The following is a 25,890-nucleotide window of genomic DNA, read 5'->3' on the forward strand; positions in this document are numbered from 1 at the left end:
CCCCAGACCACCACCTAGTCACTATCCAACTTGTTCAATGGCCCAGTACAGCCTCCCCACACATGAGCAAACAGTGAATGGGCTCTTCAGTAACTTAATTGGGTGACATTTAACCAATCAAAATCGAAACAACTCTCTTCCTTTCGCCAATACTTTTTCTAACTATTCAACAAAAACATTGAAAAAAAAATGATTCTCTTTCCTCCCCGGGAGCCGTGTCTGGGAAATTCAACTCCACTTCCTGGAAAATTCAGTCTGGTCCTGGAGAGTTGGCAACCCCACTTCCCCATAAGGTTGCCAACTTTGCCTGCTCAGGTTAGCCATACTCCTGGAGACTATATCACATGACCCTGTATCTAAGGAACGATGTGCTGGCCTTGGAGAGGGTCCAGAGGAGGTTCACGAAAATATCCCGGGAATAAAAACTTGATGTATGAGGAACATTTGAGGACTCTGGGTTTGTACTCAATGGGGGGGAGATCTCATTGAAACTTACAGAATACTGAAAGGCCTGGATAGAGTGGACGTGGAAAGATGTTTCCATTGGTAGGAGAGACTAGGATCTGAGGGCACAGCCTCAGAGGAAAGGTATGACCCTTTAGAACTGAGATGAGGAGGAATTTGTTCAGCCAGAGTGTGATGAATCTGTGGAATTCATTGCCACAGAAAGCTGTGGAGGCCAGGTCATTGAGTGTCTTTAAGACAGAGATAGATAGGTTCTTGATTCAAGAACTAGAGGACACAGCCTCAAAATAAGGGGGATTCAGTTTAGGACAGAGTTGAGGAGGAACTTCTTCTCTCAGAGGGTAGTGAATCTCTGGAATTCTCTGCCCATTGAAGCAGTGGAGGCTACCCCGTTAAATATGTTTAAGTCACAGGTAGATAGATTTCTGATCAATAAGGGAATTAAGCGTTATGGGGAGCGGGCGGGTAAACGGAACTATCAGATCAGCCATGATCTTATTGAATGGCGGGGCAGGCTCGAGGGGCTAGATGGCCTACTCCTGCTCCTATTTCTTATGTTCTTACTGATTGGGGAAAAAGCAGGAGAATGGAGTTGAGAAACATATCAGCCATGACTGAACGGCGGAACAGACTCCGATGGGCTGAATGGCTAATTCTGCTCCTACATCTTATGATCTTATGGACCTCTTGCCTCCAACTTCCCTGCTCAGTCAAACATCATCTAATATTTTTGGAGACAGTGGGTAAATGTGTGCAAAGAGAACAAACGTTAAAAAAAAGGTTTTGTTTTAATGGCCCTATGATTTTTTTTGCCCTGGATTTTGTTCCCAACAGCGTTAGCCTTCGATTCCTGAAGACTCCAGGGCAATTCTGGAGGAGGTGGCAACCCCAACTTCCCCTCCACTGGCGACATGCTCGGGAGCTGGTAGTAAGTCCTTTATCTCCTCTCCATCCACCGTGGGTTCCTGCACTGGTTCCGAGCTGGGGCACAGGTTGGAGAAAGGGAAGAACTTAATGCACAGATACCTCTGCAGTGCCGACGGCAACTGATAAACATCGGTTAAGTCTTTCAGCTGATGACGGTGATGACCTTCCAGCCGAGATTTGAAACCAGGAAAGTGTGCCACCAGCCCCCGCTCCTCCGATGTCCCTGAAATTTAACACGCAGAACACATTTTCACCTAATTGAGCTTGCAACAATCATCAACATCCAACAAGGTCTGTCTGTATTTACACAGCATCTAGACTATACACAGACAATAAATTTATTCCGATGAGATTAAATTCCTGCTATTCTGAGCCTACAAAGTCCCTTAATGTTTTTCTTCATCCCCAAGCTTATAGAACTGAATCTCCCCAGAGCCCATTTTCCTCAACCCAACTGCTGCCTTCAGAGTGAGTGGGAGAAACCTGACCCTCTGAGGATCAGTGATGAGTAAACGAGTGAAAAAAATAAACGGAACTGGATAATATTCAACATGCTGAGAGTCATTTTGGGTCCAAATGGACAAATTGGTGGGAAGCGAGCAGTCACGGAGGATCAGAGAGAGGGTTAGGGGTCTACGTACTGAAATCATTATAGAATTATAGGCCAGTTATAGAGGTCTATAAAATAATGAGGGGCATTAATCAGTTAGATAGTCAACATCTTTTCCCAAAGGTAGGGGAGTCTAAAACTAGAGGGCATAGATTTAAGGTGAGAGGGGAGAGATACAAAAGGGTCCACAGGGGCAACTTTTTCACACAGAGTTGGTGAATATCTGGAACACCAGAGGTAGTAGTAGAGGCGGGTACAATTTTGTCTTTTTATAGGTGTTTTGACAGTTACATGGGTAAGATGGGTATAGAGGGATATAGGCAACTGGGATTGACTTAGTGGTTAAAAACTGGGCGACATGGATAAGTTGGGCCGAAGGGCCTGTTTCCATGCTGTAAATCTCTGTGACTCTATGACTCTAATCCCTACAGTGGAGAAGGAGGCAACTAAAAAAATATTTTTTTTACTGCATCCTTAAAGTTACAAAGCCAATGCTCAGAGTGGACCGGACAATCCCAAATCCATTCCTTGCTTGCCCCAAAAACCAAATTCAAAATCCAATTGAATCCAATTCAAGGTCCCCAACAAGAGAGACAAACAAGATCCAAGCTGACAAGATGAGGCATTGCACCCCATCTTGGGCTTGCTCTGACGCTTGGTCTTAGCCAAGAAGAAGGCCATTTGGCCCATCGAATCTGCACCGACTCTCTGACAAAGCATCTTACCTAGGCCCATCCCCACCCTAACCTACAACCACACATATTTACCCCGCTAATCCCCCTAACCTACACATTTTGGACATTAAGGGACAACTTAGCATGGCCAATCCACCTAACCTGCACATCTTTGGACTGTGGGAGGAAACCGGAGCACCTGGAGACACGGGAAGAACAGTCACAGTCACCCAAGGCAGAAATTGAACCCGGTTCCTTGGCACTGTGAAGCAGCAGTGTTAACCACTGTGCTACCATGCCTTATATAAATCATTAAATAGACGTGGACAGGTACCACTTAAAAAGCTAATAGGAAATTAACTCGCGGGACTGCATGGAGAGAGCGGTGGAATGTGGCTGACTGGATTGTTCGATGGAGAGTTGGCAGAGACTTAATGGAATGGCTGAATAGCTTCCTTCTCTGCTGCAAATGGCTCCTTGGATCTAATGTTCACCTTTCTCTCAAAGGGAATGCTGGAAGATAAATTGGAGGAAGTTATGTTCCAACTGTACAAAGTTCTGGTTAAAACCACATCTGGAGTAATTGGGGAGATGATGCTGTAGTGGTAATATCACTAGACTATTCCTTATTTGAGGAAGGATATAAATGCTATGGAAGCAATTCAGAGACGGTTTATTAGACCAATATCTGGAACAGGTGGGTTGGTTACCTCATGAGGACAGGTGAGACTTATATCCGCTGGAGTTTAGACGAGTAAGAGGTGACTTGATTGAAACGTAAGATCCTGAGGGGTATTGATGGATGTGGAGAGGATGTTTCCTCTAATGGGAGAATCTAGAACTGGGGGGGGTCACTGTTTAAAAATAGAGTCACGCATCTAAGACAGAAATGAAAGAATATGTTTCGCTCAGAAGGTGGTCAACCTCCGGAACTCAGGTTGGCAGTGCCTGAGACGGGCTCTCTGGGAAGCCCCAGTGGGCGGAGCGGTTTCCCCTTATGTGTGGTAGCACAGACATCCTGATGCCTGTGAGGAGGGAAGCATCCACTCACATGTCTCCACTCACATTGTCTGTACCTTTAAGACTTGATTAGCTGTATTAGCATTGATTAGCTTGATTAGCATTCCAATCATTATTCTGTAAATTGAGTTTGTGTCTCTGTATGTCCTGCTTGTGAGCACATCTCCCACTCCACCTGATGAAGGAGCAGCGCTCCGAAAGCTAGTGGCATTTGCTACCAAATAAACTTGTTGGACTTTAACCTGGTGTTGTGAGACTTCTTACTGTGTTTTCCCAAGCCCTGCAGACATTTCCCATTCAGATATCTATTCAATTCCCTTTGGAAAGTCACTATTAAGCCCGATTCCACCACCGTTTCAGGCAGCGCCTTCCAGATCATTACATGCTGTGTAAACAAATAATCACCGCCCTCCGCCCCCCCCCTCGCACCCCCCACCAAACACCCCCCTCCCTCCCTGCCCCGTGACCACTGCTTTTGGGTGGCACGGTGGCACAGTGGTTAGCACTGCTGCCTCACAGCGCCAAGGACCTGGGTTCGATTCCTGGCTTGGATCAGTGTCTGTGTGGAGTCTGCATGTTCTCCCCATGTCTTCATGGGTTTCCTCCGGGTGGTCCGGTTTCCTCCCACAGTTCGAAAGACGTGCTGGTTAGGGGCATTGGCCATGCTAAATTCTCTGTCAGTGTACCCGAACAGGCACCGGAGTATGGTGACTCAGGGATTTTCACAGTAACTTCATTGCAGTGTTAATGTAAGCCTACTTGTGATGCCAATAAAATTAACTTTACACAATGATATTAAATCTACATTACTGATTCTCCTGCCTGTGGAGTCAGTTTCTCCTTATCTTCTTTTATCACAAACCCTTCCTAAAATTGAAGGCAGCAATTAAATCTCTCCTTCACCTTCTCAGCTCCAAGGAGAATAATCCCAGCTCCTCTGATTCCTCTGTGGGTGACTGAAGTCACTGGTAATTGGATAGATAATGAATAGAAACGTTGAGGGAACATTCAATAAAACCTTAGAACATTCCGGCAGCTGTCTACGGTTAAGCACATTTTGAGTAGCTTTGTAAGTCTTCCAAAGGCACTCGTTTTAAAATGGAAGGGTTTTGAAATGTGTTGTGACACTGACTGCTGCTAGCGAGCAAGGTCACTGTGTCTGTCCTTGTTAATATATGGGATCGGCTTGTTTCAGCAGTGGCAGTATTCGGAACGCTACAACTGAACTCAGCAAACCGAGGCCTTGAAGGAGATTTAAAGTCAGAGGCACATTAAAACTGTACCAGGCCATTCAGCCCTGTCCTTGCTGTCTCACCGTTCAGTTGGACCATGGCTGATCTGCATCCATTCACCCGCTTTGATTCCCTCATCCATCACACCTTAACCCAGCAAACTGGGCAAGTATGCACCAGGCAAGCACCAAGCTTGTTCCACCTCGCCAACGGCAACTGAACGCAACAATCCAAGGCAAAGGAAAGTCGGTTTGAGACTTTCAGGCAAAGCTCAAGCTATTCACCGAGCCACGATGGCGGAGAATGAGGCCATTTAGCCAGTCAGCTCTGTGCTGGCCCTCTGTAGAGCAAATCAGTCATTCGACACCAAGAAGCATAGGAACAGAAGAGGCCATTCAGCCTTTCTAGCCTGTTCTGCCCATTCAATGAGACCATAAATACACCTGCCTAACAAAAACCTACCAATCTCAGTTTGGAACCTCTCAGTTCACCCCCAGCCTCAACTCTGTCTGTGGGGAGGGGCAGGGTGGGGCAGAAGTCTGGATTTCCACTCGACCTTCTGTGTCCAGATCACCAACAAGCTGTCCTGGTCCCCCCCATGCCGACACTATAGTTAAAGTCCACCAACGCCTCTACCTTCTCAGAAGACTAAGGAAATTTAGCATGTCAGCTACGACTCTCACCAACTTTTACAGATGCACCATAGAAAGCATTCTTTCTAGTTGTATCACAGCCTGGTATGGCTCCTGCTCTGCTCAAGACCGCAAGGAACTACAAAATGTCGTGAATGTAGCCCAGTCCATCACGCAAACCAGCCTCCCATCCATTGACTCTGTCTACACTTCCCACTGCCTCAGAAAAGCAGCCAGCATAACTAAGGACCCCACACACCCTGGACATTCTCTCTTCCACCTTCTTCCGTTGGGAAAAAGAAACAAAGGTCTGCGATCACGTACCAACCAACTCAAGAATGGCTCCTTCCCTGCTGCCATCAGACTTTTGAATGGACCTACCTTGCATTAAATTGATCTTTCTCTACACCCTAGCTATGACTGTAACACTACACTCTCTGGTTTCCTTCTCTATGAACGGTATGCTTTGTCTGTATAGCACACAAGAAACAATACTTTTCACTGTATGTTAATACATGTGACAATAAATCAAATCAAATCAAATCAAGAAGTGCTTCCTGACATCACCTGTGACCACTCTGGCTCTTATTTTAAGGTTCTGCCCCCTTGTTCAGGACTCCCCCCAACACCAGAGGAAATAGTTTCTCCCAATTGACCCTATCAATCCATTCATCATCGTAAATCCCTCCACCAGCAACCCAAAAACATACCAACAGGTCTTTTCTCCCTGATGTCTAGCTTGTTGGCTGCTGCATGTGTGTGACCATCAGGCAGAAATGAGGTCCCATGGCTTCTACCCGACCCCTGTGGGTGGTACATACTGTCCACTTGATCAGCAGCCCATCCACCTTAATCATTCAGTCTGTCTACCACCAATGCTCAGTGTCAGCAGTGTGCGAATCATCGACAAGATCACTGCAGCAACTCCCCAAGTATCCTTAGGCAGCGCCTTCCAAACCCACAACTTCTACCACCTAGAAAGACAAGAACACCAGTTGCATGGGAGTACCACCACCTGGAGGTTCCCCTTCCAGTCACCATCCTGGCTTGGAAATATATTTGGTATTCGTTCGTGGGACATGGGCATCGCTGGCTGGCCAGCATTTATTGCCCCATCCTTAGCCGTGCTTGAACTGAGTGTCTTGCTTGGCCATTTCAGAGGGCAGCTGAGAATCAACCACATTGCTGCGGCTCTGGAGTCACATGCAGGCCAGACCGGGTAAGGACGGCAGATTTCCTTCCCTAGGGATGTTAATGAACCAGATGAGTTTTTCCGACAATCAACAATGGTTTCATGGTCATCAGTAGATTCTTAATTCCAAATAATTTTCATTGAATTCAAATTCCACCATCTGCTACGGTGGGATTCGAACCCGGGTCCCCAGAACATTAGCTGAGTTTCTGATTAATAATCTAGCAATAATACCGCTGGGCTATCACCTCCCATACATCGCTGATCCTTCACTGTTTGTTGGTCAAAATCCTGGAACTCCCTCCCTAACAGCACTGTGGGAGTGCCTACACCTGAGTGCTGAGGTTCAAGAAAATGTCTCACCACCACTAATAAATGCTGGGCAATGTAAGATGCCAACTCTATCAATGCCACGTGAGTAAAATGGCAGGAGAGGTGTTGACACAAAAGGGAATGTATCTCAGGGAGAGTCATATGAAGATGGAGAAATGTCCAATCAAGGTCCTTTTTCTAAGCTTTCTGAACACGTGTGTAATAACTCAGGAAGTCCAACTGGAAAGGAATATAGTTTATTACAGAATGCAAAGTAAAATCACTACCATGGTCCCTGCCTGAGACTGGAGTTCAGCAGGCCCAGTCCTGGATCTAAAACAAAAACAGAAAATGCTGGAAAATCTCAACAGGTCTGACAGCATCTGTGGAGAGAGAGAATTTTTAAAACTATATTCATTCGTGGGACATGAGTGTCGCTGGCCAGCCAGCATGTATTGCCCATCCCTAGTTGCCCAAGGGCAGTTATGAGTCAACCACATTGCTGTGGCTCTGGAGTCACATGTAGGCCAGACTGGGTAAGAACGGCAGATTTCCTTCCCTAAAGGACATTAGTGAACCAGATAGGTTTTTCCGACAATCAACAATGGTTTCATGGTCATTGGTAAATTCTTCATTACAGATATTTTTTATTGAATTCAAATTCCACCATCTGCCGTGGCGGGATTCGAGCTCGGGTCTGCAGAACATTAGCTGAGTTCCTGAATTAATAGACTGGTGATAACACCACTAGGCCATTGCCTTCCCCAAGGAGCCGACGTTTCAAGTCTGGATGAACCCCGATCCCTGTAAAAGGTTCAGATGATGAGTTCTAGCTGGACAGGCCACTGTCTGTTACCAGGGGAACTCGTGCTAAACCAATCTACGCAGGGAGATCAATCAGTGATTCCTCATGGACCTCGTGGGGGGGTTAGCACAACATAAAACGGTTCATTATTTTCTGTAAAAAATTGACACTTTTTCTATTGACAACTGGAAGCTTATCAATCAAAATGAATTTAACAGCGTGCATTTATACAGCGCTTTTGACATGGCAAAATATCCCAGTGCCCATCCTAGGAGCACTAGTAAACAAACACTGAACCATCCAAAGAGATATGAGGCAAAAACATGATCAAAGAGGTAGGTTGTAAGAAGCTTCTTAAAGGTGGAAGGAGAGAGAAATGGTGGGGTGGGGAGCTTTAGCATGGCCAATCAACCTAACCCACACATCTTTCAGGCTGTGGGAGGAAACTGGAGCACCCGGAGGAAACCCATGCAGACATGGGGAGAATGTGCAAACTCCACACAGTCACCTGAGGCCGGGAATTGAACCGGGGTCCCTGGCGCAATCTTGCCGTGGCATTGACCTTCTCTGACTAATAGAGTTTAACATGACGTACCAGAAATGGGGCAATGCCATCTATTTTAAACGGTGTTTTGGTGCAATAACAGGCGGGATTTTCCAGGCCCATCCGGCCGCCGCTGGAATAATCCGGTCCCGTCGAAGGTCAATGACTGTTTGTCTGGGTCGGTGAATTTTCGGCAGTGGGTCCACCGCCACAAGGCCGTAAAATCCCAGCCAATGTTTCTGCTCCTGTGCAGTTTGGGTCTTGGCTGTAAAACCTCTCGTCAAATTTTTTTAAACTCGTAAAAGAATGATAATGATGTACTGTTGTGTTTATGAGGTAACGCTGTCCATAAAATGTTTATAGCATGAAAAGAAAGTTGCAGCAGCTGCACAAATACACGTAGTGTCAATCTGCAATATCCCAACAACTGGAGTGGGCGAATGGGGAGGGCTGTGGGTGGGGAGAATGGGAGTGGGGGAGTGGGTGGATGTGGACAAGTGTGAGGGGATGTAGAAGGGTGGGGTGGAGTTGTGGAGAGGTGTGGGGGAAATGGAGGTGTGGGGGGCAGAGTGTGAAAGGTTGGGGGTGCAAGTGTGGGGATGTGGGATGGATGGAGCAACTGCGTGGGAGGGTGGGGGAATGTGGATAGATCATAGATCATAGGATCCTACAGTGCAAACGGAGGCCATTCAGCCCATCGAGTCTGCACCGACCACAATCCCACCCAGGCCCGATCCCCATAACCCTAGCTAGTCCCCCTGACACGAAGGGGCAATTTAGCATGGCCAATCAACCTAACCAGCACATCTTTGGAATGTGGGAGGAAACCGGAGCTCTTAGAGGAAACCCACGCAGACACGGGGAGAATGTGCAAACTCTGCGCAGGCAGTGACCCGAGCTGGGAATTGGACCCGGGTCACTGGTGCTGTGAGGCAGCAGTGCTAACCACTGCGCCACTGTGCTGCCCTAGGGTGGGGGAAGGGTGTGGAGGGAGGGTTGGGGGTGGAGGGGTGGGTGAGGGAGGTGTGGGGCGGTGGAGTTTTGCTGGGATGAGGTGTGGATGAGTGGAAGGGGGTGGGGTGGATTTGCTGGGACAGTTGGGGTGGGTGGGGGAGGTGTGGGGGGTGTGGGAGGTGGAGGTGTGAGGGGTGGGGTGTGTTGGGGTGGGAGGGGTGGTGTTCTAGGGGGTGGGGTGTGGATGGGTGGGTGGGGAATGATGGAAGAACTGCCCACGTAGTGACACTGAAGACGTATTTGTGAAAGTTTTCTCCCTTCAAAGTTTCAGGTAGAAAGAAAGACTTGCATTACTCTAGCGCCTCTCATCACCTCAGAATAGCTAAAGGGATTTTACAGCCAATTAACTACTTTTCAAGTATTGCTGGAAAAACAAGTCACACCACCAAAGATTTCTGTCTGGCCCTCATCAGGACAAATACAAGAATACCAAACTTCAAAGGGAGGAACAATTTAAACTGCACGAGAAAAGGGCACTGATTGGTTGATAAGTAGGTTTTGATTGGTCAAGGTGTTGCCATGGAGAATGCACCAGAGAATAATTGTCTCCCACACTTTCTTTAATTCAGAAAAGGCACGCTGCCTGGACAGGTTCCTTTTGTATGCAAAGCACAGGTCCCTGATTATGAATGGATGTTGTTTCTAGAAAGTGTAAGTGAGCCGCACTGTATGAATTGTTGCTCCCTTTGAAAGCTGAATACAAGAGGAAAAGCTTCAACAGGGTATCGCTGCTTTCAGTAATACTTGCGCTCTTTGTTACCAAGCAACCATCTGTCGACTCTTAAACCAAAAGGTGTGGAGGGTTGGGGTTGGGACCAGATTTCTTTATTTATTTTTCTTCCCCCCCCCCCCCACTCTTTCTCTCTATTTTATCCCCCTTTCCTCACCTTTCCTCTCCCTTTTCTTCCCTTTTCTCAATTTTACCTCTCTCCCACTCCCACCCATCTCCCCCCATTCCCCCCACATCTCCATCTGTCACAGTTTACCCTCTGATTTCAGATTCTCTGCCGATTGGCCATTCACACCTTCTATTCTCTCTATGGGCTGCCATTAGCAGCCTTTCCACTGGTTTCTGTGGCTCTGACTCATCTTTCATTCCCTCCCCCTGCAGTATAAATATCTCCCACTTTCTCTGCCTTATAGCTTTGACAAAGAGTCGTCTGGACTCGAAACGTCAGCTCTTTTCTCTCCTTACAGATGCTGCCAGACCTGCTGAGATTTTCCAGCATTTTCTCTTTTGGTTTCAGATTCCAGCACCCGCAGTAATTTGCTTTTATCTGTAGACTCTAGAAATGGAATCACCGTTGTAATGTGAAAATCCAGCAACCAATTTATGTGCAGCAAGCTCCCGTAAACAGCAAGAAGATCGCGATCTCGTTCATTGTCATTGTTCGAAGGGTAAATATTTTCTAACACACCAGGAGGAACCCTCATCGCTTTTCTTTGAGATGGTGCCATGTATAACTGGAAGGGCCCAGGGGTATCTATCGCCCTTACCTCAGAGTCAGAATGTCATGTGTTCATGTCTACCCCATCCGGATGAACAAAGAACAGTACAGTACAGGAACAGGCCCTTCGGCCCACCAAGTCTGTGCCGACAGGGCGGCACGGTGGCACAGTGGTTAGCACTGCTGCATCACAGCGCCAGGGACTCGGGTTCAATTCCCGGCTTGGGTCTATGTGGAGTTTGCACGTTCTCCCCGTGTCTGCGTGGGTTTCCTCCGGGTGCTCCGGTTTCCTCCCACAGTCTAAAGATGTGCGGGCTAGGTGCATTGGCCATGCCTAAATTATCCCTTTCTGTCCCAGGATGCATAGGTTAAAGGGATTAGCGGTGTAAATATGTGGGGTTACGGGGATAGGGCCTGGGTGGGATTGTTGTCAGTGCAATCCCAATGGGCCAAATGGCCTCTTTCTGCACTGTAGGGATTCTATGGGGGTTCTATGACACAGATGCCTCCCTAATCTAATATTTTCTTGCCACTACGTGGTCCATATCCCTCTATTCGCTGCCTATTCATGTATCTATCCAGATGCCTCTTGAACATTGTTACAGAATCCACTTCCACCACCTCCCCCGGCAGCATGTTCCAGACATTCACCACCCTCTGTGTGAAAAACCTGCCCCTTACATCTCTTTTAAACTCCCCCCTCCTCTCACTTGCAACCTACGCCCCTGAAAAATTGACCCTTCGACCCTGGGAAAAAGACTCTGACTGTCCACTCTATCCAAGCCTGTCACAATCTTGTAAACCTCTATCAGATTCCCCCTCATCCTCCGATGCTCCAAGTTTATCCAACTGTTCTTCATAGCCCATCTCCTCCAAACCAGGCAACATCCTGGTAAATCTCTTCTGCACCCTTTCCAATGCATCAACATCCTTCCAGTGGTGTGGCGACCAGAATTGTATGCAATACTCAAAATGTGGCCTAACCAAAGTCTTATACAGCTGCAACATGGTTTTTCAATTCCTATACTAAAAATGATCCAACAATATCATAGAATTATCATAGAAACCCTACAGTGCAGAAGGAGGCCATTCGGCCCATCGAGTCTGCACCGACCACAATCCCACCCAGGCCCTACCCACATATTTTACCTGCTAATCCCTCTAACCTATGCATCTCTGGACTCTAAGGGGCAATTTTTTTTTTTTAACCTGGCCAATCAACCTAACCTGCACATCTTTGGACTGTGGGAGGAAACCGGAGCACCCGGAGGAAACCCACGCAGACACGAGGAGAATGTGCAAACTCCACACAGACGGTGACCCGAGCCGGGAATCGAACCTGGGACCCTGGAGCTGTGAAGCAGCAGTGCTAACCACTGTGCTACCGTGCCGCCTATTTTGTTGAATTATTATTAGGGCGGGCACGGTGGCACAGTGGTTAGCACTGCCGTCTCACAATGCCAGGAACCCAGGTTCGATTCCTGGCTTGGGTCGCTCACTGTCTGTGCGGAGTCTGCACATTCTCCCTATGTCTGCGTGGGTTTCCTCCAGGTGCTCCGGTTTCCACCTGCAGTCTGAAAGACGTGCTGGTTAGGGTGCATTGCCCTTGCTAAATTCTCCCTCAGTGACCCGAACAGGTGCTGGAGTGTGGTGAATCGGGGATTTTCACAGTAACTTCATTGCAGTGTTAATGTAAGCCTACTTGTGACACTAATAAATAAACTGAACTGAAAGTAAGAGGAGGGATAATGGCCTCTAATGGGAGTGGTAATGGAACTTCCTGGGTCATGAAAGGCGCTATATAAATGCAAGTTCTTTTTTCTTGACCTTTGCTACATTTATCCTCGCATTTCAAATCCTGCACTGTTCCTCTTTGCTTCCAAACATGTGCAACATCAACTTATAAAATTCTAACAGGGTTGGACAGGGTAGATTCAGAAAGAATGTTCCCAATGGTGGGAGAGTCCAGTCATAGTTTGAGGATAAGGGGTAAACCTTTTAGAACTGAGAAGAGGAGAAATTTCTTCACCCAGTGGGGAGTGGATGTGCGGAATTCACTGGCACAGAGTGTAGTTGAGGCCAAAACGTTGTCTGATTTCAAGAAGGAATTAGATATGGGTTTTCTCCGGGTTCTCCGGTTTCCTCCCACAGTCCAAAGATGTGCGGGTTAGGTGCATTGGCCGTGCTAAATTGCTCCATAGTGCCCCAGGATGCATAGGTTAGAGGGATTAGGGGGATAATTATGTGGGGTCACAGGGATAGGGCCTGGGTGGGATTGTGGTTGGTGCAGACTCGATGGGCCGAATGGCCTCCTTCTGCACTGTAGGGTTTCTATGATTCTATATAGCTCTTGGGGCTAAAGGGATCAAAGGATATGGGGGGAAGGAGGGGATCAGGATATTGAATTTGATGATCAGCCATGATCAAAATGAATGGCGGAGCAGGCTCAAAGGGCCGAATGGTCGACTCCTGCTTCTAGTTTCTATGCGTCTATCTTCATTTTCCAGTCTCTCCCTCAGCTACTGCTTCCTTTGACCCACCCCTCTCCCCCCCCCACGCGCCCCCCCCCCACCACGCCCACCACCCCCACCCCCGCCACCCCCACCCCCGCCACCCCCCTCTCTCCCCATCACTACCCCGAGGCGGCTGTCGGTTCACTTCATTGTGAATTCACTCGTCGTGAGTGAGTGAGGGGAAGGCCTCACCTACTGTCGCCATGCGAGGATTAACTTTTAACTTTCAAAAGATGCTTCTTCCCCTGATTAGTGCCCAGAGTGACTCAACCACAGGTCATTCCAGGTGCTTGAGGCTGATAAAGATCAGAGCCGACCCTGTTTACATTGGAGTCTGACAGGGAGATGGTGCCAGTGAGAGATTAGAGACCAGCAGTGCACGCAACACTTCAAAACTAGCAGAGGCCAGTGGGGCAGCCTCGAAGGCATGCCTTCTGAGCTGATCTGCACTGCGGCTCACAGCAGCTGTGTTCAGCATCCCCTGCCTGCTTTACAGGCACCAAACTGTGGCTTCCCAATTCCTCAGAGAGGGAACAGAAGCAACTGCACTCCACTGCTGTGTCCAGCAAACTTATCAAGACCATACAATGTGCCCATCCCAGATACCCTTGAGAAGGGGGCGATCGGCCTTCTTCTTGAACCACAGCACTCTTATGTATTGGAGTTACTCCCACGGTGGGTAGGGAGAGGGAGAGTTTTCATAGAATCCCTACAGTGCAGAAGGAGGCCATTCGGCCCATCGAGTCTGCACCGACTACAATCCCACCCAGGCCCTATCCATATAACACCATGCATTTACCCTAGCTAGTTCCCCTGACACTAAGGGACAATTTAGCATGGCCAATCCACCGAACCCGCTCATCTTTGGACTGGGGGGAGGAAACCGGAGCACCCGGAGGAAACCCACGCAGACACGGGGGAACGTGCAGACTCTGCACAGACAGTGACCCAAGCCAGGAAGTGAACCTGGGTCCCTGGCGGCTGTGAGGCAGCAGTGCGAACCCACTGTGCCACCATGCCGCCCAAAATCAAAGTGGAGAATTTGGGCATCGATCCCATTACCTCTCGCAGCAACCCTCGCAAGGGGCAATTAGCAAGGGACAACAAATGCCAATTGAGCAGTGTCAGGGCCCTAAATCCTAGGAAAGGCCCAACACCTCGGGTCATAGAGTCATAGTCATGGAGGTTTACAGCATGGAAACAGGCCCTTCGGCCCAACTTGTCCATGCCGTCATTTTTTTAAAAAAACCCCTAAGCTAATCCCAATTGCCCACATTTGGCCCATATCCCTCTATACCCATTGTACCCATGTAACTATCTAAATGCTTTTTAAAAGACAAAATTGTACCTGCCTCTACTACTACCTCTGGCAGCTTGTTCCAAACACTCACCACCCTCTGTGTGAAAAAATTGCCCCTCTGGACACTTTTGTATCTCTCCCCTCTCACCTTAAACCTATGCCCTCTGGTTTTAGACTCCCCTACCTTTGGGAAAAGATATTGACTATCTACCTTGTCTATGCCTCTCATTATTTTATAGACCTCTATAAGGTCACCCCTCAGCCTCCTACGCCCCAGAGAAAAAAGTCCCAGTCTATCCAGCCTCTCCTTATAACTCAATTCATCAAGTCCCGGTAGCATCGTAGTAAATCTTTTCTGCACTCTTTCTAGTTCAATAATATCCTTTCTATAATAGGGTGACCAGAATTGCACACAGTATTCCAAGTGCGGCCTTACCAAAGTCTTGTACAACTTCAACAAGACGTCCCAACTCCTGTATTCAATGTTCTGACCGATGAAGCCAAGCATGCAAGCAAGCAAGCAAGAGTATCAAATTAAAAACCAATGCATACAGGGTAGCCAAGATTAGTGGGGAATTAGAGGATTGGGGAGGCTTTAAAAAGCAACAAAGAACTACTAAGAAAGCAATAAAGAAAGGAAAGATAGAGTATGAAAGTAAACTAGCACAAAATGTAAAAACTGAAAGTAAGAGTTTTTACAAATATATAAAAAGGAAAAGATTGGCTAAAGTAAATGTTGGTCCCTTAGAAGATGAGAAGGGGGATTTAATAATGGGAAAGAGGAAATGGCTGAGGCCTTAAACAAGTTTTTTGTGTCGGTCTTCATAGTGGAGGACACAAATAGCATACCAAAAATAGACGGTCATGGGACTGTAGGGGGTGAGGACCTTAAAACGATCACTATTACTAAAGAGGTAGTGCTGGGTAGGGTAATGGGACTAAAGGTAGACAAGTCCCCTGGTCCGGATGGAATGCATCCCAGGGTACTGAAAGAAATGGTAGAGGCAATAGCAAATGCATTAGTTGTTATCTATCAAAATTCACTGGACTCTGGGGAGGTGTCAGCTGATTGGGAAACAGCTAATGTAACGCCACTGTTTAAAAAAGGAGGCAGACAAAAGGCAGGTAACTACAGGCCGGTTAGCTTAACATCCGTAGTTGGGAAAATGCTGGAATCTATCATAAAGGAAGAAATAGCAGGACACCTGGATAAGAATGGTTCAATCAAGCAGACACAGCATGGATTCAGGAAGGGAAAGGTCATGTTTGACTAATTTACTGGAGTTTTTTGAGGAGGTGACGAGTGCGGTTGACAGGGGAGAACCGGTGGATGTATTGTATTTGGATTTCCAGAAGGCTTTCGATAAGGTGCCTCACAAAAGGTTACTGCAAAAGATAAAGGTGCACGGAGTTGGGGGTAAAGTGTTAGCGTGGATTAAAGATTGGCTATCTAACAGAAAACAGAGAGTAGGTATAAATGGGTGCTTTTCTGGTTGGCAATCTGTGACTAGTGGCATGCCGCAGGGATCGGTGCTGGGACCTCAACTATTTACCATATACATAGGCGATCTGGAGGAGGGGACCGAGTGTAGGGTAACAAAGTTTGCGGATGAAACTAAGATGGGTGGGAAAGCAAATTGCGTGGAAGACACAGAGAGTCTGCAGAGAGATTTGGATAGATTAAGTGAGTGGGCGAGGATCTGGCAGATGGAGTATAATGTTGGTAGGAATAATAGGAAAAGGGACTATTATTTAAACGGTGAAAAATTACAACATGCTCCTGTGCAGAGGGACCTGGGGGTCCTTGTGCATGAATCACAAAAACTCAGTTTGCAGGTGCAGCAGGTGATCAAGATGGCAAATGGAATGTTGGCCTTTATCGCGAGAGGGATGGAGTATAAAAGCAGGGAGGTCATGCTGCAACTGTACAGGGTACTGGTGAGGCCGCACCTAGAGTACTGTGTACAATTTTGGTCCCCTTATTTAAGAAAGGATGTATTGGCTTTGGAAGGGGTGCAGAGAAGGTTCACTAGGTTGATTCCGGAGATGAGGGGGTTGGCTTATGGGGAGAGATTGAGCAGACTGGGCCTGTACTCTTTGGAGTTTAGAAGGTTGAGGGGAGATCTTATAGAGACATATAAGATAATGAAGGGGCTAGACAGGGTAGAAGCAGCGAGGTTATTTCCATTTACAATGGAAACAAGAACTGGGGGGCATAGCCTCAAAATACGGGGGAGTCAATTTAGAACAGAGTTGAGGAGGAACTTCTTTCCCAGAGGGTAGCGAATCTTTGGAATTCTCTGCCCAATGAAGTGGTAGAGGCTACCTCATTAAATGTGTTTAAGTAACATGTAGGTAGGTTTTTAGCCAATAAGGGAATTAAGGGTTATGGTGAGCGGGCGGGTAAGTGGAACTGAACCCACTATCAGATCAGCCATGATCTTATTGAATGGCGGAGCAGGCTTGAGGGGCCAGATGGCCTACTCCTGCTTCTATTTCTTATGTTCTTATGTCCTTATGCTGAATGCCTTCTTCACCATTCTGTCCACCTGTGACTCCACTTTCAAGGAGCTATGAACATGTACCCCTAGATCTCTTTGTTCTGTAACTCTCCCCAACGCCCTACCATTAACTGAGTAAATCCTGTCCTAGTTCAATCTACCAAAATGCATCACCTCGCATTTGTCTAAATTAAACTCCATCTGCCATTCGTCAGCCCACTGGCCCAATTGATCAAGATCCCGTTGCAATTGGAGATAACTTTCTTCACTGTCCACTATGCCACCAATCTTGGTGTCATCTGCAAACTTACTAACCATGCCCCCTATATACTCATCCATATCATTAATATAAATGACAAATAACAGTGGGCCCAGCACTGATCCCTGAGGCACACCGCTGGTCACAGGCCTCCAGTTTGAAAAACAACTCTCTACAACCACCCTCTGGCTTCTGCCAATAAGCCAATTTTGTATCAATTTAGATACCTCACCCTGGATCCCGTGAGATTTAACTTTATGCAACAACCTACCATGCGGTACCTTGTCAAAGGCCTTGCTAAAGTCCATGTAGACAACATCAACTGCACTGCCCTCATCTACCTTCTTGGTTACCACTTCAAAAAACTCAAGTAAATTTGTGAGACATGATTTTCCTGGGTCTCCTGCCATGCCTCCCACCAGTTGGGTGGGAGTCGTGTTGGGAATTTTAAGTCCAGCACAATGTTCCAGGTCAATGATCTACCTTCAGAATGCTTTGTGGTCACTTTTACTAATACTGGATTTTGAAAAGTTATTTTTTATTTTCTGATTTTTAAAAAACTGAATCCAAATTCTCCAAGTGGGATTTTAACACACGTTACGAGTCCAGGCCATTGAATTACTGGGCTGGTCCTCCAGATTGCAAAACGAATAACATAATCATTACACTCCGATATCCAGGATATTGATCCAATGACAACACAAATCCAAACAGTCGCAAGTACGGAACGTGAATATAGCTTTCCAGGATATGGGCATTGCTGGCTGGGCCTGCATTTCTTGCCCTCTCTAACTTCAGAGGACATTTAAGAGTCAACCACATTGTTGTGGATCTTTTTTTTATTGATTCATGGGACATGGGTGTCACTGGCTGGCTAGCACTTGTTGCCCATCCCTAGATGCCCGAGGGCAGTTGAGAGTCAACCACATTGCTCTGGAGTCACATGTAGGCCAGACTGGGTAAGGACGTCAGATTTCCTTCCCTAAAGGACACTAGTGAACCAGATCTATTTTTATGACAATTGACAATGGTTACACCATCATATTATTATATTTTTAATTCCAGATTTGTTTTTATTGAATTCAAATTTCACCATCTACCGTGGTGGGATTTGAACACGGGTCCCCAGATCGGTCTCTGGATTATTAGTCCAGTGACAATACCACTACGCCACTGCCTCCCCGTTGAAAGCAGCGACACATTGTCAAGGTTTTCTGTCTTACACTCACCAGGACAAATGCAAGAATGCCAAATTTCAAGCCATCACAACTATTTATACTACAGGAGGAAAGGGCGCTGATTGGTCGGCAAGACAAATCTGAAAACCCGTGCGCCTCTTTCTGAATTACACGGGATCTTGGGAAACCTAGATTTCCCATTGCTTTCTGCATGGAAACGTCACGGCCAATCAGCTTTGCTGAGTGAAGTGTGATGGTATCTGCAGCTGGAGTGTGGGGCTTAAATCCATAACCTTCTGATTCCAAGGCATATGCGATCAGTACGCCAAGCTGACACAGTGTGTGCTAAAACTGAATGCGTATACAAATAGGGTGTACCTATGTATATTTTTTTTCTCAAAACCTTGGGTCACACTGCGTTGAATCCTCAGCCTTGTGTAATCATTCTGTGTTTTTTGGCAGCGATATTTAGCAATGTCAATAATTTCCACTTGGTGTTGTACATTCAATCGAATAGGAGATCATAGAGTTTTACAGCATGGAAACAGGCCCTTTGGCCCAACTTGTCCGTACCGCCCAGTTTTTAACCATTAAGCTAGTCCCAATTGCCCATGTCTGGCCCATATCCCTCTATACCCATCTTACCCACCTAACTGTCTAAATGCTTTTTAAAAGACAAAATTGTACCCGCCTCTGCTACTACCTCTGGCAGCTTGCTCCAGACACTCACCACCCTCTGTGTGAAAAGATTGCCCCTCTGGACCCTTTTGTATCACTCCCCTCTCACCTTAAACCTATGCCCTCTAGTTTTAGACTCCCCTACCTTTGGGAAAAGATATTAACTATCTAGCTGATCTACGCCCCTCATTATTTTATAGACCTCTATAAGATCACCCCTATACCTCCTACCCTCCAGGGAAAAAGGTCTCAGTCTATTCAGCCTCTCTTATAACTCAAACTATCAAGTCCCGGTAGCATCCTAGTAAATCTTTTCTGTACTCTTTCCAGTTCAATAATATCCTTTCTATAATAGGGTGACCAGAACTGTACACAGTATTCCAAGTGTGGCCTCACCAATGTTTTGTACAACTTCAACAAAACGTCCCAACTCCTGCATTCAGCGTTATCACCAATGAAATGAAGTGTGCCAAATGCCTTCTTCACTGCTCTGTGCACCTGTGACTCCACTTTCAAGCAGGTATGAACCTGTACCCCCAGATCTCTTTGTTCTGTAACTCTCCCCAGTGCCCTACCACTAACTGAGTAGGTTCTGCCCCAATTTGATCTACCAAAATGCATCACCCCACATTTATCTAAATTAAACTCTGTCTGCCATTCATCAGCCCACTGGCTCAATTGATTAAGATCCCGTTGCAATCTAGAAAGGGAGCATTGGCAATGTTCCTCACTATCTGTCTTCAAGCTTTATCACAAGATTCTCAAACTTAAACTTAGAGCTACTGAATGCAAGCAGATTCATGCACCACTGAGGTACAATAAACACATCAGTTTTGGGCCCCATATCTAAGGAATGATGTGCTGGCCTTGGAAAGGGTCCAGAGAAGGTTCACAAGAATGATTCCCTGGAATGAAGAATTTGTCGTATGAGGAACGGTTGAGGACTCTGGGTCTGTACTCGTTGGAGTTTAGAAGGATGAGGGGGGGGTCTCATTGAAACTTACAGGATACTGCGAGGCCTGGATAGAGTGGACGTGGAGAGGATGTTTCCACTAGTAGGAAAAACTAGACTCAGAAGGCACAACCTCAGGCTAAAGGGGCGATCCTTTTAAAACAGAGATGAGGAGGAATTTTGTCAGCCAGAGAGTGGTGAATCTGTAGAACTCTTTGCCGCAGAAGGCTGTGGAGGCCAGGTCATTGAGTGTCTTTAAGACAGAGACAGATAGGTTCTTGATTAATAAGGGGGTCAGGGGTTATGGGGAAAAGGCAGGAGAATGGGGATGAGAAAAATATCAGCCATGATTAAATGGCGGAGCAGACTCGATGGGCCAAGTGGCCTAATTCCACTCCTGTGTCTTATGGTCTTAGCACGGAGCAGCTTTGAACAGGATCAAATGCCCCAAGGAAATTCCTTCACAGAAGCATTTGGATATGTATATGGATGGGAAAGGATCAGAGGAATATGGGCTGAACGTGGGACTAGCTGGGAGGGCACCATGGTTGGCATGGATCAGTTGGGCCAAAGGGCCTGTTTCCATGTTGTACTGCTCTATGAAGCCAGCTACGTAGCCTGTGGCAGGTGACCAAGAGCTTGGCCGAACAGTTCGGCTGGAATTTTCCAGTCACCCCTCTGCCCCGCGGCGGGTCTGAGTGCAGTGGAGCTGGATCGTCCTTGGCCGCCAATGGGATCTTCCTGCTCTGCTCAAGTCAATGACGATTTGCCTGGTTTGTTGTTTCCAGAACCATGAACACCTAACCAGTATCAACTTTAATGGGACTGGAAGGTCCCACCGGCAGCCAAGGCCAGGAAAACCTCAGCCTTAGTTTTAAGGCAATTGTTGAAGACGGAGAGAGAGGTAGAGAGGTTTCAGAAGGGAATTACAGAGCTTAGGGATGAGGTGATCAAAGGCACGGATGCCATTGGTGGAACAATAAGACTCAGGGATGTGGCAATGTCCAGAATTCGAGGAACATTGGTCAGAACATTGAATACAGGAGTTAGGACGTCTTGTTGAAGTTGTACAAGACATTGGTAAGGCCACACTTGGAATACTGTGCACAGTTCTGGTCACCCTATTATAGAAAGGATATTTTTAAAGTAGAAAGAGGGCAGAAAAGATTTACTAGGACTCTACCAGGATTTGATGGTTTGAGTTATAAGGAGGGGTCGGATAGACTGGGACTTTTTCCCCTGGAGTAGGTGGTTTAGGGGTGATCTTATAGAGGTCTATAAAATAATGAGGGGCATAGATCAGCTAGATAATCAATATCTTTTCCCAAAGGTAGGGGAGTCTAAAACTAGAGGGCAAAAGTTTAAGGTGAGAGGGGAGAGATACAAAAGTGTACAGAGGGGCAATTTTTTCACACAGAGGTGGTGAGTGTCTGGAACAAGCTGCCAGAGGCAATAGTAGAAGCGGGTACAATTTTGTCTTTTAAAAAGCATTTAGACAGCCACATGGGTAAGATGGGTATAGAGGGATATGGGCCAAATGCGGGCAATTGGTACTAGCTTAATGATAAAAACTGGGTGGTATGGACAAGTTGGGCTGAAGGGCCTGTTTCCATGCTGTAAACCTCGATGACTCGATGACTCTATAATGCAGCGATATTGGAGTGTTTTGGAGGAAGCTACACAGTTCGGGAGGGGAGGAAGGCTAGATGAAAATCGGAAATTTTAAAATCAAGGCATTAACCGGCTGGAAAGTCAATTGGTCAGTGAAGGGGTGCTGGGCGAACTTGACGCCTCCAGCAACAGCAGGCAACTTAACGCTGGAAATAATGGGTAAACGGGACTTTGATTATGTTTTATATTTCAGATTTATCGGGGTGGCACAGTGGCACAGTGATTAACAACGCTGCCTCACAGCGCCAGGGACCCAGGTTCGATTCCTGGCTTGGGTTACTGTCTGTGTGGAGTTTGCACATTCTCCCCATGTCTGCGTGGGTTTCCTCTGGGTGTTCTGGTTTCCTTCCACAGTCCAAAAATGTGTAGGTTAGGTGGATTGGCCATGCTAAATTGTCCCTTAGTGTCCAAAGATGTTCAGGTAAGCTGCATTGGCCATGTTAAATTGCCCCTTCGTATCCAAAGATGTGCAGGTTCACTGGATTGGCCATGCTAAATTGTCCCTTAGTGTCCAAAGATGTGCAGATTAGGTGGATTAGCCATGGTAAATGTGCAGGGTTACAGTGAAAAGGTGGGTAAGATGCTTTTTCGGAGAGTCGGTGCAGACTTGATGGGCCGAACAGCCTCTTTCTATGGTTTGATGGTTCTATATAAGGGGTTGTGAAGGGTGCAAGAGAGAACTTGCAACAATGAACGAGAAGGAAAGAGGAGCTACATTGAACTGAGGCCCGGGTGACCTTCGCAGGCCTAGTGTGGTTTGCCCAGTGTAAACCTCTTCAAAGAACCTTATCATATTCTCTGTAAACTCATTGATAATGTTCTCATCAGATGTGTATGTGTGTCGGGGTGGGCGGGGCGGAGTTATATCCTGTTGAAACAATAAGTTTCAGATAGGCTCCAGGTCACTGAAGCCCTTTGCCTGACAGCTGACAAAAGGCCTATTTACATATGGCTGCAAATACAGATTCGTCAGCGATTGCTATTCCTTCTGAAGCAAGCCTCACAATCCTTTCGAATCAAAGGCTCGGCCTGTCCCCGTTCCTGGTGGAATGGAGAGTTGGGGGAATTGGGGCTACTTTGCTGCGGCAGTGCGCTCATTCCGAAACAGCTGACGGTTTTACTGCCGCGCAGAGGTTCACACTAAACCTGGGGGCAGCCTCTGCCAAGGTGTGACGAGAAACGACCACGGTGTGAGGTTTTCCAGCCAACATACACCAAGGGACTATATTAACCGTTTCAAAACCCTCGGATTGTCAGGTTGTTCCTGACTGCCTGGTAACTATGTAAGACTGCAACCTGACCAATGTATATAATTTCAACAGAACTGTACTCCCTGTAACGGGAATGATCGAGTGCTTGTAATGTCCTTGTAGCCGTATTGAAGAACCACAATGTGCCTCTCAATCTCTGCAGAAAGTGTGAATTTCACTGCACATTCCTGTTTTGGCAATTTGACAATGCTTTGTAATCTTTTCCTTGAGATATTTTTAAAGTATATTTTTGCAACAAAATAATGGTGTTCCTGGGACAATGGGATTCTCCCCTCCTGCCATCCTGAGGGAAGATTTCACTTTGTTGGAGACTTTTTTCCCCATAAGACCAAAAGACATAGGAGCAGAATTAGGCCACTCGGCCCATCGAGTCTCCTCCACCATTCAACCGTGGCTGATATTTTTCTCATCCCCATTCTCCTGTCTTCTCCCTGTAACTCCTGATCCCCTTATTGATCAAGAACCTACCTATCTCTGTCTTAAAAACACTCAATAACCTGGCCTCCACAGCCTCTGTGGCAATGAGTTCCACAGACTCACCACCCTCTGGCTGAAGAAATTCCTTTTCATCTCAGTTTTAAAGGAGCGTCCCTTCACTCTGAGGTTGTGCCCTTGAGTTCTAGTCTCTCTCACTAGTGGAAACATCTTCTCCACGTCCACTCTATCTAGCCAATTTACGCACAGCAAGCTCCCACAGAATAGTGCTAAATTTAAGTTAAGTTTATTATTGTCACAAGTAGGCTTACATTAACACTGCAATGAAGTTACTGTGAAAATCCCCTAGTTGCCACACTCCGGTGTCTGTTCGGGTACACTGAGGGAGAATTTAGCATGGCCAATGCACCTAATCAGCACATCTTTCGGACTGTGGGAGGAAACCGGAGCACCCGGAGTAAACCCATGCAGACACGGGGAGAATGTGCAAATTCCACACAGTCACCCAAGCTGGGAATCGATCCCATATCCCTGGCGTTGTGAGGTAGCAAAACTAACCAGTGTGCCAACGTGCCGTCCCTAAATTATGTGCTCAAGTCCCTGGAGTAAGACTGAACCCACAGCCTTCTGACTCAGAGGCAACAATGTTGCCTACTGAGCTGTGGCATTTAATGGCTGGATCTGGTGTTTTTGTGAGGCTGGTTTGAGGAATAAGTATTGGTCAGAACACTGGCTGGTCTCTCCCCTGCTCTTCTCAAAGTAATGTCATTCCCTCTCTTACATCCGCCTGAGTGGGCAGATGGGGCCTGAGTTTAACTTCTCATTCAATAGATGGCACCTACATAAGAACATAAGAACTAGGAGCAGAAGTAGGCTATTTGGCCGCACAAGCCTCCTCCTCCTCCTTTCAATAAGATCATGGCTGATCTTTTCATGGACTCAGCTCCACTTACTCGCCCACTCACCATGACCCTTAGTTCCTTTACTGTTCAAAAATGTAACCAACTTTGCCTTGAAAACATTCAACGAGATAGCCTCAACTGCTTCGCTGGGCAAGGAATTCTACATCCCTTTGGGTGAAGAAGTTCCTCCTCAACTCAGTCCTAATTCTGCTCCCCCTTATTTTGAAGCTATGCCCTTTAAGTTCTGGTTACACCCACCAGTGGGAACAACCTCCCTGCTTCTATCTTAACTATTCCCTTCATAATCTTATATGTTTCTATAAGATCCCCTCATTCTTCTAAATTCCAATGAGTATAGTCCCAGTCTACTCAGTCTCTCCTCATAAACCAGCCCTTTCAACTCCGGAATCAACCCAGTGAATCTCCTCTGCACCCTCTCCAGTGCCAGTATATCCTTTCTCAAGTAAGGAGACCAAAACTATACACAGTACTCCAGGTGTGGCCTCACCAGCACTTATACAGCTGCAACATAGCCTCGCTGTTTTTAAACTCCATCCCTCTAGCAATGAAGGGCAAAATTCCAATTGGCTTTTTAATTACCTGCTGCACCTGCAAACGAACTTTTTGTGATTCATGCACAAGGACACCCAGGTCCCTCTGCACAGCAGCATGCTGCAATTTTTTACCATTTAAATAGTAGTCAATTTTGCAGTTATTCCTACCAAAATGTGATGACCTCACATTTACCAACTCCATCTGCCAGACCCTCGTCCACTCACTTCCTTTCCTCTGACAGTGCAGCACTCCCTCAGTACTGTACTGAGAGTGTCAGTCTAGATTTTAAACTCCAGTCTGCTAGTTTTTAATGAGTTTGCAGAGAGAGAGAGGCAGTAACTTTTTAAGAAAGAAAAAACTTGCATTTCTATAGCACCTTTCATGACATTAACCCGTTTCTCTGACAATTAAATACTTTGAAATGTAGTTACTGTTGTAAAGTAGGAAATTCAGCTGTCAATTTGCACACAGCAAGCTCCCCCACACAGAAATATGATAAAGAACAAGTCATGTGTTTTTAGTGAGGTTGGCTGAATGATAAATATTGGTCCAGAACAATGGACTTGCTCATCTTTGAAGCAGTGCTTTCCAGTAAACTTGAGGAGGTAGATGGGTTCTTGATACATTCCCTCATTTAAAACACGGCACTCTGACGGTGCAGTGATCCTTCAGGAAGGGTCTCCCAGTGCATGGGGCCCGGCTGGCCAATGGCAGAGCCACCAATGGAGTCAAAATAATTGGAAGTGTGAAAGACCAGAACCCGGGGAAACATAAAGGTCATGGAGAAGGTTCTGGAAATG

The 25,890-nt window shown here is 46.7% G+C and overlaps 1 protein-coding gene across 1 annotated transcript in view; it reads right to left on the reverse strand.

Moving 5' to 3' along the window:
* Window positions 1-1,301: 1,301 nt before the first annotated feature.
* The window catches only part of LOC144504116 (solute carrier family 23 member 3-like), a 56,078-nt gene continuing 31,489 nt past the window's right edge, over window positions 1,302-25,890 (reverse strand). The window contains exon 7 of the mRNA XM_078229292.1: window positions 1,302-1,615. Coding sequence (XP_078085418.1) covers window positions 1,302-1,615 — 314 coding nt within the window. The remainder of the gene's footprint in view (window positions 1,616-25,890) is intronic.

This window comes from Mustelus asterias, chromosome 14, assembly GCF_964213995.1.
Source record: "Mustelus asterias chromosome 14, sMusAst1.hap1.1, whole genome shotgun sequence".
NCBI lineage: Eukaryota > Metazoa > Chordata > Chondrichthyes > Carcharhiniformes > Triakidae > Mustelus > Mustelus asterias.